This window comes from Diorhabda sublineata, chromosome 4 (genome assembly GCF_026230105.1).
Source record: "Diorhabda sublineata isolate icDioSubl1.1 chromosome 4, icDioSubl1.1, whole genome shotgun sequence".
Lineage (NCBI taxonomy): Eukaryota > Metazoa > Arthropoda > Insecta > Coleoptera > Chrysomelidae > Diorhabda > Diorhabda sublineata.
Genome location: NC_079477.1, coordinates 16,293,421 through 16,306,019, shown reverse-complemented (window position 1 = coordinate 16,306,019; position 12,599 = coordinate 16,293,421). Strand labels below are relative to the sequence as shown.

At 29.8% G+C, this 12,599-nt stretch overlaps 1 protein-coding gene across 1 annotated transcript in view; it reads left to right on the top strand.

Annotated features, from left to right (window-relative positions):
• Nucleotides 1-12,599, top strand: part of LOC130443596 (protein kinase C) — a 67,366-nt gene that overhangs the window by 35,008 nt on the left and 19,759 nt on the right. Inside the window, exons 7-11 of the mRNA XM_056778348.1 lie at nt 2,307-2,468; nt 5,723-6,033; nt 9,297-9,545; nt 11,374-11,551; nt 11,961-12,109. Coding sequence (XP_056634326.1) covers nt 2,307-2,468; nt 5,723-6,033; nt 9,297-9,545; nt 11,374-11,551; nt 11,961-12,109 — 1,049 coding nt within the window. The remainder of the gene's footprint in view (nt 1-2,306; nt 2,469-5,722; nt 6,034-9,296; nt 9,546-11,373; nt 11,552-11,960; nt 12,110-12,599) is intronic.

Sequence of the window (12,599 nt, the reverse complement as noted above, 5' to 3'; positions counted from 1 at the left end):
TCGCAATTTCGGTGGACATTTTTTTTCTTTCAATAGTTTACTTTTTTAACGTCAATCTTCACACCGACACTTCTAATAAGTTATTGTTAGTTGCTATGGTAACGCAATATTTTGTTTATGCATGGAATTGGTCTAGGCTGACTAGATATCAATACATACTCTTATAAAAGTATAACAATAACGAAAATTACTTACATTAATTAGTTAAGAATGGCAGAATTTTAAATTTCGTTAATTATTTAAAAAATATTTCATCGATTTAAAAATCAATATTCAATTTGACGCTTTATAGAAATATTAAGGTTATTTATTATGGTTGCTATAAAAATCGATATTAATTTTTATTTGTGAAATTATGAATGGCATTAAATTTTTATAAGTTAGATTGGGCTAGGTTGTTGAGAATGATGTTTAATATTGATTGGTTAGTTAACAAATGATATTAAATTTTAATAGGTTAGGTCGTTATGAATGACCTGAATATTTCTTGGTTCGATTATGAATGACATACTATGAATTATGAATCTACCAAAGTTTTGACATCTAAGAAAAACTACAGAAAACGTCTATTTTTAAAAACAACATAACATGCACAAAATGACATATTCGCGTATTCGCATCTTCTCATTTAGGAGTCACTAATCCTATCCTGAAACCACCTTGATCGCGGATTCAAACATTGTCCAAAAAGAAAAGAGATGAACAGATTACAGTGTATGTCAGTGTATTTAAAACAAAAATTTTTCTAGAACAATAAATTTTCAGAAAAATATCATAAGTGTACATCAGTATATTCTTATTTACTTCTGAAACCTACTTTGAGTTCAAATTTGTTTATTCACATGACATTAGCTGTATATTTTGTTTGAGTGATTGAAAGTACAGTCTATATATATATATATATATATATATATATATATATATATATATATATATATATATATATTTAGATTTTTTATTCAACGATGTAACCCCCTTTTGCTTTTATCATATCGATGCACAATTTTGGCATTCTCTGAAATAATTTCGACAAATGATTCATTCGTTTTTCAGGTCGGGCGACTGTGACGGCCAAAGCATTACTTTCAGTACATTATTCCTTTCTAATTCTTTCAAATACACTGATCAAAACGTACTGCATTTTTCTTCAATATTTTTCATAGCCTTCTTTCTTCAATATCCCTTTAAGTCTTCAGTCGCCCTTCCTTCAAAACATCCTCAAACTACCCTCGAGACTCCGTCGCGTTTTACAGTCGGGATTACATATGGATCTAACATCAGTTCTTTTTTTGACCTGCACACAAATACTCTTCTCTTAGACCCAAACCTCAAATTTTGAATCGTCACTTCTTAAAACACTCTCCCATTCTTCATGTTCGATTTTTATGTTCATTATTATCGCCGAAGAAATAATTTTTATGTTCTTTAGCTGCAACCTTTTAATTTTATTTTGACATCTTGATAGAGGTTTCTTTACTGACATCCTTCCAAAAATGCTAGTTTCTCTCAATCTCCTCATCACTGTAGAAGTACTCAACGGCAGATCACTAGATTCATTCATCTGAGGTGCAATTTCTGGGCTCGTGAGTCGTATATTACATTTACAATATAGTACGTTCGTCTTCAGCGATTGTGGTTCTTCGAAGCCTCCCTGAACGTTTGTTATCGTCAAAGCTCCAAGTGGATGCATACTTTTTCACGTTGTAGTCTACGGTACGTCGAAGTATTTTTAATTCGGCGGCAATGGTACAGTCACTTTTACTTAAGCTGTGAAGACTTGCGATTAACCAATTTTACCCATTTTAAAACTTACAAGTCTGTATTTACGATAACTAAGATGATTCGAATATGCATTTCACAAAAAAGATGTCTAGGTCCCAAACATATAAACTACAACACATTCTCGCGTCTCTCGGGACTAAGAGAGACTACACTACAATCATTATCACCGAAAAAATAATTCACAGTTGAAAAATTATAAAGAAACCAGCATGTACTTGTAAGTTTTAACTTAGCGCACTCACCGACAAAATATAAACATGCACTCAAATAAAGTGAACAAATAACGAACACTATTATTTATATGATACCGTTTCTACCTTCGATTGACATTATTGAAGAGAAATTTGTTAGAGTCCATTATTTTGAAATTTAATGAATTAATTATGAGGTGAACAAAAACTTTGGACCAGTAGTGTATATATATTCGTTGTCAGAGGTCATATTTTTTCCTAAATTCAAAAGTCATAGCTTATACGGGTATTTGCCTTAAATAATTGTCAAATTAAAAAATATATACTTTCAAGGTGTATCACCCGATAAACAAACTCCAAGAAGAAGTAAATTGTTAACTGGATCGGGTGGAAATGGAGCACAACAAGAAGGTTTCACAGAAAATTCAACTACAACTAGTGAAACAACAAGTGAAGAATTGTCAAAAGCAATGGAAGAAAAGTTATCAAATAACGGTAAATATATCATTTACTAGATAATATGAATAAAAAGTATTATAATATAATTAGTGAAAAAGTAACGAGACACAAAACTGTATGTGTATACTTATTAAGAAAAATTTATTTTCGCATTTGTTAACATTAAAAATAAACTCAAATTGTTAAATGTTTGTTACGTTCTCTATAGAATTTCAAAAATGAATTTGTTTAGCAAACACCAGGAGATGTAGTTTGGATATTATAACGATTTTCAGATTGAACAAACAATTCGTATATTTAATTAGTTGTTTTGTTATAAATTCAGAATTATTTTTGAAAGGAAGTTTCTTTAAAAACATATTTAAAAATGTATATAATTTATGGATATGGATAAATATTTTAAAAACATCGGCTCACCCTCAAATGGGAGCTAATAAAAAATACTACTAAGGGTGTAAGAATCTTTCATTCATTCCAAACTAAATTATAGAAGCTTTATTTTTATGTCAACCAGCGAATCTTTGAAAACTCTTAATTCTGTTCATAATTCAACTCTCAGAATTTGACTTGGAGCTTTCAGATCTACTGGTACCAAAAATCGTGTATCCAATGCGACGGCAACTACTCTTCATGTCATACTGTATCAAGTACAACTTGACATTCAGTTTATTCTAATGATTCATTAATCTAACGCCAGTAAATCTGCCTCTGAACCCTGATCACTTCCGGTAATCCTGTTGAAACTCATAACCAATTTCAAATCTATCTAAACTGGTGCCCATCCCTATCTCATTCTATTCTCCTTGGACAAAGCAGCAACCAAAGTTCAATACATCTTTAAATATATTTTCTTAACATGAAATACATAGCGATGTATTGAAACAACGATTTCTAATTATTATTAATTCCATTAATTTTAATAAAATTCTCTGTACTATATACTGATGCATCTAATTCTGATGCTAACATAGATTACGTGTTGAAAATTTCCATCAAATAATTAATCATCGTCTACTATATTTCGCTAACGTCTACACAAGAATCATATCCAATCATTCAAACTCTAAATTCTCTATCCCCTGACAATAAGTTATATGCAGTGACTCACTCACATAAAAAAACTCTATTAGACAAATATATCCCATACATCCTATTAGTCAGGATATTCATGACTCTATTGATCGTCTTACAAACTCTGATGTTGTCATAGATAGTTTGGAGAGTAATTTTCACTTTATAGCCACTCTGCACTTATACCTAGAAGATATTTTGTACAAGACTCTAAATCTCATTATTCTGTTTCCAAAATACGTGGACTCCTCCCAAATGAGGCTTTTTTCAGAGATTTTTGTGTTAGTACTCTCCCTTCAAGATAATTAAACCCTTCAGTGAAATGGACAGGACATTTGCAGAGTAGATGCTCTGCTGTCTCCATTGCTTACTCGCAGAATCTGCAGTTATCGTCCTCTGCCTTGCCTATTGTCTTAAAGTGATGTCTGATGGGGCATTGATGTTACTATTACTTTCATATGGGTACCATCTCACACAGGAATACATGGAAATGAACTTGCTGATCGAACTGTAAAAAAAGCTTCAACATCTATTAATTCACAATTACATGATAATTAGAATAAGGCGTACCATACGCTACTAACAGGGAAATCTTTGGACAAGTAGCAACACTACACTACACGAAATTAAATGGTCCATCGACTTCAAAGATCTAGCTCCCATGAGTTGATGTGGTGATATCAGTTGTCGAGAACGTTAATTCAAATAAATAAGAAATAATTTGAATAATGAATTATTATTAAAACAAGCAAAACATCCAATCAAGATAACATGAAATAGAATCGATTAATATTTGGAGTAATGTATTTAGAATAAATAAGTTGGTATTGTCCTCTTCCTCCTCCTGTTACATGAGATATCCTATTTATAAACAAATTTTAATCAAAATATGCTCAATTGAAAATACTAATCAACACCAATAACACTTATTTATTATTCCATATTTTGCTGGTAAACACTCTACGTATGATTCATTATATTTGAGGTTAAGTTTACTTTCTCCGTAGATAAATTGATTGCGTACTACTTTAAACTGAACTCATTTAGAACGCCATATCCTGCCGTGTCTACGTCGTTCGTTTAAAAATGGATTTTCATAATTTATTTATACTTTTGTGATAATTTCTGGACAAGAATGGGGATCAGTAACATAATTCTTGATTTGCAAAGTATTTATTACGATAACTATATCGAAATATGAAAATTGTTCTAATATTAAAGAAATGGTTGAAACGAAATAACTATAAAAACATTTTATTGGATAATGGCCATTTTGAAATATAGAACTAACAATAAATGGAAAATCAAATTAACAGTAAACACTTGCGTTAACACATATTCTTGGATTCGGTAATTCTTCAATGCCTTAGAATTATAAAAACTTGTTTTATTTGTTACGAAACCTTCTCTTAACTCTAATATTTGAAGAATCCACCTCTTCTTTAATGAGATCATAAATTTATTTGATTTGTGAAGACCAGATTAATGGTGATAATCTAAATATATTTTAACGACCATTAGAAGTTGAAAAATAAAAAATATTTGTGGTATCAAAAGACCTCTGTAATTACATTACGATCTCAAGAACTAGCATTCATTGCTCGACCAACTTCTTTTTGGCAAATATGTTTCAATGGCTCAGGTACCAAAATAACATGCGACATTTATGACGATTAACAAACCACCAAATTGATAATATGAATAAAATAACATAATTCTGTACTAAAAATTTTCATCCGATTGTTTTTGTTCAACAATACATTCAAGGCATTCTTTTTGCCTTGCATAATAATTTGGCTTAGACTCTTCTCTTGGTTGAACTTTGCAAGCCGTGATTGCACCTCACCGAGATCTTTCCCTTTTTCAACAGACACTCTTACATACTACTTTAATATTGGCATTTGTATGGCTCGTGTTCGCTGACATCAATTCATCTGGTTAATTTGAATTTCTCATTTACTTTCTTGACAATTGTTACTCTCACCATATTTGTGTGGTCAGAGAAAAATTCAAATCTTGTGCAAATTTTGTGACCACAAGACCCCGAATTTCTGTTCTTCTGTTCGAATCTATAAAAACTGACCAATTATACCCAAAATATATAACTATTATATTTGTATTTTTCATTTAAAATTTAAAAAAAAGGAAATCATCAAGTTTACACCACTAATTTGTATCTTATAGGAGATTTTAAATATGTAATATATTTTTTCTTTCAGAAGATGCTTGTGCTGGAAAGAAAACTATTGGCCTTAATGATTTTCACTTTATAAAGGTTCTTGGTAAAGGCAGTTTTGGTAAAGTCATGTTGGCCGAAAAGAAAAATACAGATGAAGTGTATGCTGTTAAAGTGTTAAAGAAAGATGTAATTATACAAGATGATGATGTCGATTGTACGATGACAGAAAAACGAATCTTAGCTTTGGCGGCAAATCACCCATTCTTAACTGCTCTACATTCATGTTTCCAGACGAAAGACAGATTGTTATTTATAATGGAGTATGTCAATGGTGGTGATTTGATGTTTCAGGCAAGTACTTGTAAATGTGTCTGTTAATCTTGCCTCCTTTTGGTGGTTAAATAATATGAGGATTTGAGTGGTAACTTTATACCCTCCAAGAGTTAGTGTTGATAATTTTTGAAAATTTGTAAATATAATCTAGACAATAGATGAAGAATTAATGTTTTGAACTACTGGTACTATATATTTCTCAAAAATATTCTTGAGGTTTTTTTTATGTTCTTGGCATCAACATTCATAAAAACAGAAATCAAATTAGTAAAGAAGTAAGGATAGATAATTTGTTAATTCTAAATATAAATTATCCATACCAATATTGAGTCTATACAAATTTAGATTATTTATAATTTTCTCAAAATGATCAAATATGAACGAAGACTTCAATGACAAATAGCTAATTACAGAAAGCCAGTTAGTCAGATTGAAATCGAATCATTTCTCTAAATACAAATTACCGTTTTAAATAAAAAATATGAAATTATTAATAGTTCTAATAAAAAATTCTTGAGAAGACTCTAATACATTTTTGTTTCATGTCCAAAATACTTATAATTTTTTCTTTGAATTAGCTCAGTTTTTAAACCAGTCATAATGTTATAAACATCTAAAATAGTTACATTATTTCATTCTAATTAATTTTTGGTTTTATTGAAAACATTTGATATATGACTAGCATAAAGAAGGTAACTACTATAACTATATTATTTTCTACATTATTTTCCAACATTAATAGAATTTGTATAACAATTGGACAGTCAACATGCCAACTAACAAAGTAGTTACAAATTGGGGTCCAATGAAGTAAAATGGTATCAATTGCTGATAGAAGAGATAGCCAATGAGCTCATATGTGTCGTTTTATATTATACTTATAACTTATTACTTTAATTTTATCAAAGTTGTAAAACAAAAAAAAGGTCGACGCAAAAAACGGTTATGTTCTGAGAACGCACGTACTCGCATGTCTGTCAGCGACTGATAGTCCTGAATATTTGACATTGACAGATACGTTCAGAAACTGTGTGATGTGGTTGTACTGCACTGAGCAGTGAGCACCCTCTGACTAAATAAAAACAAATTTGTGTGAGCGTCTAAGTATAACACATAATAATGTGTTTTCATTTTCATGCTGAAAACAGTATTTTGTATACTTTATTTTTGTTCAACAGTAAATAGTATAATTTAATGGTAAACAATATAATACTGTCCAAAACAGTATAGTTGGCAACTTTATTATGAAGCCGCCGATTTGTTAAATACATATCCTAACAGAATTTCTCATATTTCCAAGTCTATTCCATGCCTTGGAATTGAAACTGGTAGTGTAAAAAACATTTCCAATTGTGGACGAGAAAGAACAGCCCACAAATGAGGATAATTAATTTAATGTAATTCTAAATGTACAGGAAGAACATAAAAATGTAATATCAAAACTTGCAATGAATAACAATATTAATGAAAAATCTGTAAAAAGGATATCTTAAAACATAATATTCATTCTAATAAAGTGTAATTACAACAAACATCAGATAAAGATGACGGCGTAGGTTGTCCCATAACCGTTATTCCCATCAAACAAACACCATCGTCTACCACCTTTGGCTAGCGTCAATCATCATCAATAAACTCCATTAGACGAATATATCCTTTACAACTTATGTATGAATTAGGATATTCATGGTTCTATTGATCCTCTTGCAAGCTCCGATGTCACCATTACTTTAATACCAGCTAACGACCAATACAAATTCATGATGACCTTATAATTAGGGTAAGGAGTTCCATATGTTAGTGACGGGCAAATTGCGATACTAAGCTATATGAAATTCAACAGTCAATCGATTTAATCAGCTAGGAAACTCACTTCCAAGAAATTTTAAATAGTCCAGAACAGTTAATAGGCCTAATCCACGTTAATCTATATAATGAATTATTACTTATTAATGTAATCTAAACAGTAAAAACTGTACCATGTGATAATGATTCCAGTTGTCGGAAACATTAATTTAAATAAAAAAATGGATGTGATCCTGTTGAACAATTATAGTTTAGCTAATGCTACTTATAAATGAAATTGGATGTGAATAACATTGTGCTTTCCAGTGAAGCAACATTTTGCTGGAACGACTTTAAAATTGACATAATTGCAGGTTTTGGTCCGATAATCGCATTAAATAGAAGAAAGCTGTATATAATATCCCCAAAAGCTTAATGTTTGACGTGGAGTAGTTAGAGGAATAATAATTGAACCCTTTTTGTGAGAGATGCATTAAATGATGATAGATATTTACAGAACCAATGTACAAAGTATCATGACAGAAATCATTCAAAATTCGCTAAGGTCATTTGCTGACAAATTAGTTTACTGCCAGACAACCGAAGGTTTTCATTTTCAACAATAATTATTACAAATAAATGTTGAAGTTTCATTTATTGTATATTTTGTAATGAATAAATATTTCACCATTTAAATCGAATTGTTAAATAAATAATAAATATCATATCAACTCAAAAAATTATAAATACAGGGTGGTGTATTTAAAATATTACTCATGATGTCATATCTCAAACAATGTCATATACAGAAAATCTGAAAACATGATTAGATAGTATAGAAAATATACACAAAGTTTTATTTGAGGCATTATTGAACCACAAATTGTCCGAACCTTTATACTGATAACCAAGTTATCGTCTTCAGAGACAGTGAAATTGTTAGTATTGGTAGTGTAAACAGTGTGTTCAGTATGAATGAACGGTTCCAAAAATTCCAACTTAGCTGCAAAAGCTGCATGATTTTGTAGATATAAAAAAATATACAAATTGTAGAGAACAGCACTATTAAAAATGAAACGTGAAAATCAACTAATAGACCCATTAATTATTTTTTTCGATTTATTGTAAAGAGCAAACGTATTCCCATGTAGTGATAATTCAGTTTCCAAATTATTTCATAAGTTTATTTTATACTGAAGGCAGTATTTAATTATTCCAGTACCATATGATTTTTTTAATGCTCAGTAGAAGTAGTAAGAACTGAGCATTTTAACATACAATCTATAATTTTTATTCATAGCTGTTAATAGAGTATATTCCAAGCAACTGTTAGAAGCCAATATGCCATTTTAGGTTGTTAGCTATACCAAAAATAATGTTGGTGTTGAAACTATCAATTTGCAACAAATCATCTTTTTCTAATCAACTATCTACAAGATCTGTTGTATTAATTAAACTCAACAGACCTACATGTTATAAAAAAAATATTTTTTCAGATACAACGTGCTAAAAAATTCGATGAGCCACGTGCAAGATTTTACGCAGCAGAAGTCACATTGGCATTACAATTTTTACACAAGCATGGAGTTATATATAGGGATCTCAAATTGGATAATATTTTATTGGATGCTGAAGGACACTGCAAACTTGCTGATTTTGGTATGTGCAAAGAAGGTATTCAGGATGGTAAAACTACTTCCACTTTCTGTGGTACTCCTGATTATATTGCTCCGGAAATTCTACAGGTAATAATTATACAACACTTGCGATGATTTGATAGACATGAGTTATATAATTAGTTATACAGTTGTACTTCATAGAAAAAATTCAATGAAACTTTTGTAACAGATATTTCACATTTTAGCATGAAATCTAGAATCCCTAAGTTCATGACATCTTGTCCGATCTGTCTCTACTTTTAGATACTACATATCTGAGTGCCAACTTTAGTACACTTCTGTTATGTTGATATATGTCTGATATGTTCCAAGTATCGATTTACAAACAGCAATCCTCTCTTATAACTTTTATTGATTTAGAGATACCATTTTTCTATCCATTGAGTCAAATGCAGCTACCAAATCGATGAATGTCATATGTAATTATTCTCCCTGTTCTATTTTCTTTTCTATTAGGCTTCTTAATAGGCATGTATTATCTATCGTTTTTTCCCTTTTTTATATGCTTTTTGTTCCTCCTCCATTTCCTCATCAATGTATCTCCTTAAATTTGCCGATGATCCTCTTTATACTTGAATATATTTATATAATCTAGTAGGCACCAGATGTCAAATTCTTAAATATGTAATCAATTTTTAAGTAATTTCGCCCCAAGATTAAAATATCTTGTAGATGTATAAAGATTATATCATTTTGTGAGTTTCAATGTATGGTTATTTTATTTAGTCATATAACAATACAAAAAAGCAAAATTGATTAAAACTTCGTTTTAAACTAGATTTTACGTAAATAGTATTATAGGTACCGTGATTCTACTCGAAGTGGAATAATTATACTAACAATAAACAACAATGAATTGAGAAGTATAACCAGATATGTTTTCTGGTTATACTTCTCAATTCATTCAAACATCTATATCGACATAGTAAAGTAGCAATTGGTCTAAAAATCATAATTATCAAAAATACTTTTAATCTTTTCAATACAGATATTTAATCTTCGTCTAGTAGAGAAGATTATGAATTTAATTTTTTATTTATTTAGTTTTTCTCTTTCTACATAGTAGATTCGCTTAGTTAAATGGTTAACCTAATGTTCAAAAGCGCTACTATAATGTAGTAGAGAGATAGAGAGATAAAATGTCATAAGATTCACTAGCTATGTAAAACTTGTTTGGTAAGTACGAAGGTAAAGGATGGCTGAAATGTCTGAACAAAGTAGAAGTTTCGTTTGGGGTTTGTGGTGTTTTTTAGATAAGCATTAATTCAGGAGATTTCAGTTAGCAAAAACTTCATTTTTTTAAATGGAACACCCAGTATATTATTTTACTATCTTATAAAACTATTTTATCTCTTCAAATAATGTCTTGTTATGTACACTCTAAAATTGACTGTTTTTAAGAAAATTGTACTTTTAGTTTATGATTTAAAAATATTCACCTTTTTAACAAGTAAATACTGCATGTGACTTCTAGTTTTTGTGACAAAATCAAACACCCCGAACCACAAACGAAACTTCTACTCTGTTCAGACATTTCAGTCATCCTGTACCTTCATACTTACCAAACAAGTTTAGTTACTTCTCACTAATAACGTTTACTAGGCAGCATTTATAGTGCACCAATTTTATTTAAATCTTCATATGTTTCGCACCAATTTGGCGACGTCACAATTTATGGGCTAGATTCAGAATTTTATGCTAAATTAGATGGTAAACAAATATATATTTAAAAAAACTTTACTTCATGTTGTCACGCTTAGGATGAACACCCTGTATACCTCTAAATATTTTAGAAATGTGTATCTGTACAAATACAAACAACTTTTATTCAAACATTTTTCTTGTATATTTTATCTTAAGTAAGTTATTACATTTCCATTTTTGCAATTTTTAGGAATTGGAATATGGTGCAAGCGTAGATTGGTGGGCATTAGGGGTCCTGATGTATGAAATGATGGCAGGTCAACCCCCGTTTGAAGCAGATAATGAGGATGATCTTTTTGAGTCCATTTTACATGATGATGTCTTATATCCAGTTTGGTTGAGTAAGGAGGCAGTCAGTATATTGAAAGGTTAGTTTACATGTAACAATAGTCACTATAAAATTTATAAATTTCAACAGTTTTAGAGGTATAAATTGAAATATTTGAAATTATATGTGGAGTGTGAAACAAAGATCCGTAATTAATTCTAACTGTATATTCTTTATGAGATTACAAATAATCGTCTCATTCATTACATTAAATTTCAGCTGTCTCGTTTTAAGATCAGCAGATTTTGTCAGGGTTACCATATTAAACAGAAGTACGAAATAAATGTTCAAATTTGAAGTTTTTTAGATTAAAAAAACCTAATGATTAGAAACTTCCATTTAGTACCAAGATATTAGTTATCATCAAATCAAAAACCATGTTTATTTTATATTTAACATGACTCTTCAAATGTAGAAAATTGATTATTGTTGACCTCTTCCTTTTTTAGGCTTCATGACTAAAAATCCAAGCAGAAGGTTGGGATGTGTAGTTGCACATGGAGGCGAGTCTGCTATTCAGGCACATCCCTTTTTCAAAGAAATTGATTGGACCGCTTTAGAACAACGACGAGTGAAGCCTCCGTTCAGACCAAGAATAGTAAGTTTTATTATTAAAAAGTAAATTCTCTTTAATACATATTCTGAGTTTTCGAATATTTATATATTCATCATCGGTAATTTATTTTGTTATATTTTCTAAATTTATTTCGTTATATTTTTTAGATTTATTTTTTTTTAATTGAAATCCGTCTGATTCAAAATCTTTATGAATGACTTTTTATAAAATTTGTTTTTTCAAAACCTAAAAGATGCATAGGTTACACTAAAGTTATTTAAATCAAATCAAACGATTTGAAATTAAATTAATAAAATTAATGCATGAAACTGAAAAATCTAGTGATCATTTTTTTCATGTGACAAGATTTATATGAAACACTACTACGTTATTTGTATTTGAAATGTGGAAACTGTCTTTATACAGTATCTCATTTAATTACCAGTAAGTGATTTGTGATATCATTTGAAAAAGTATTAGCATCGGAAATAATCAAGTTCGTTAACTTTTGATTAAACAGATTATTTGGAGG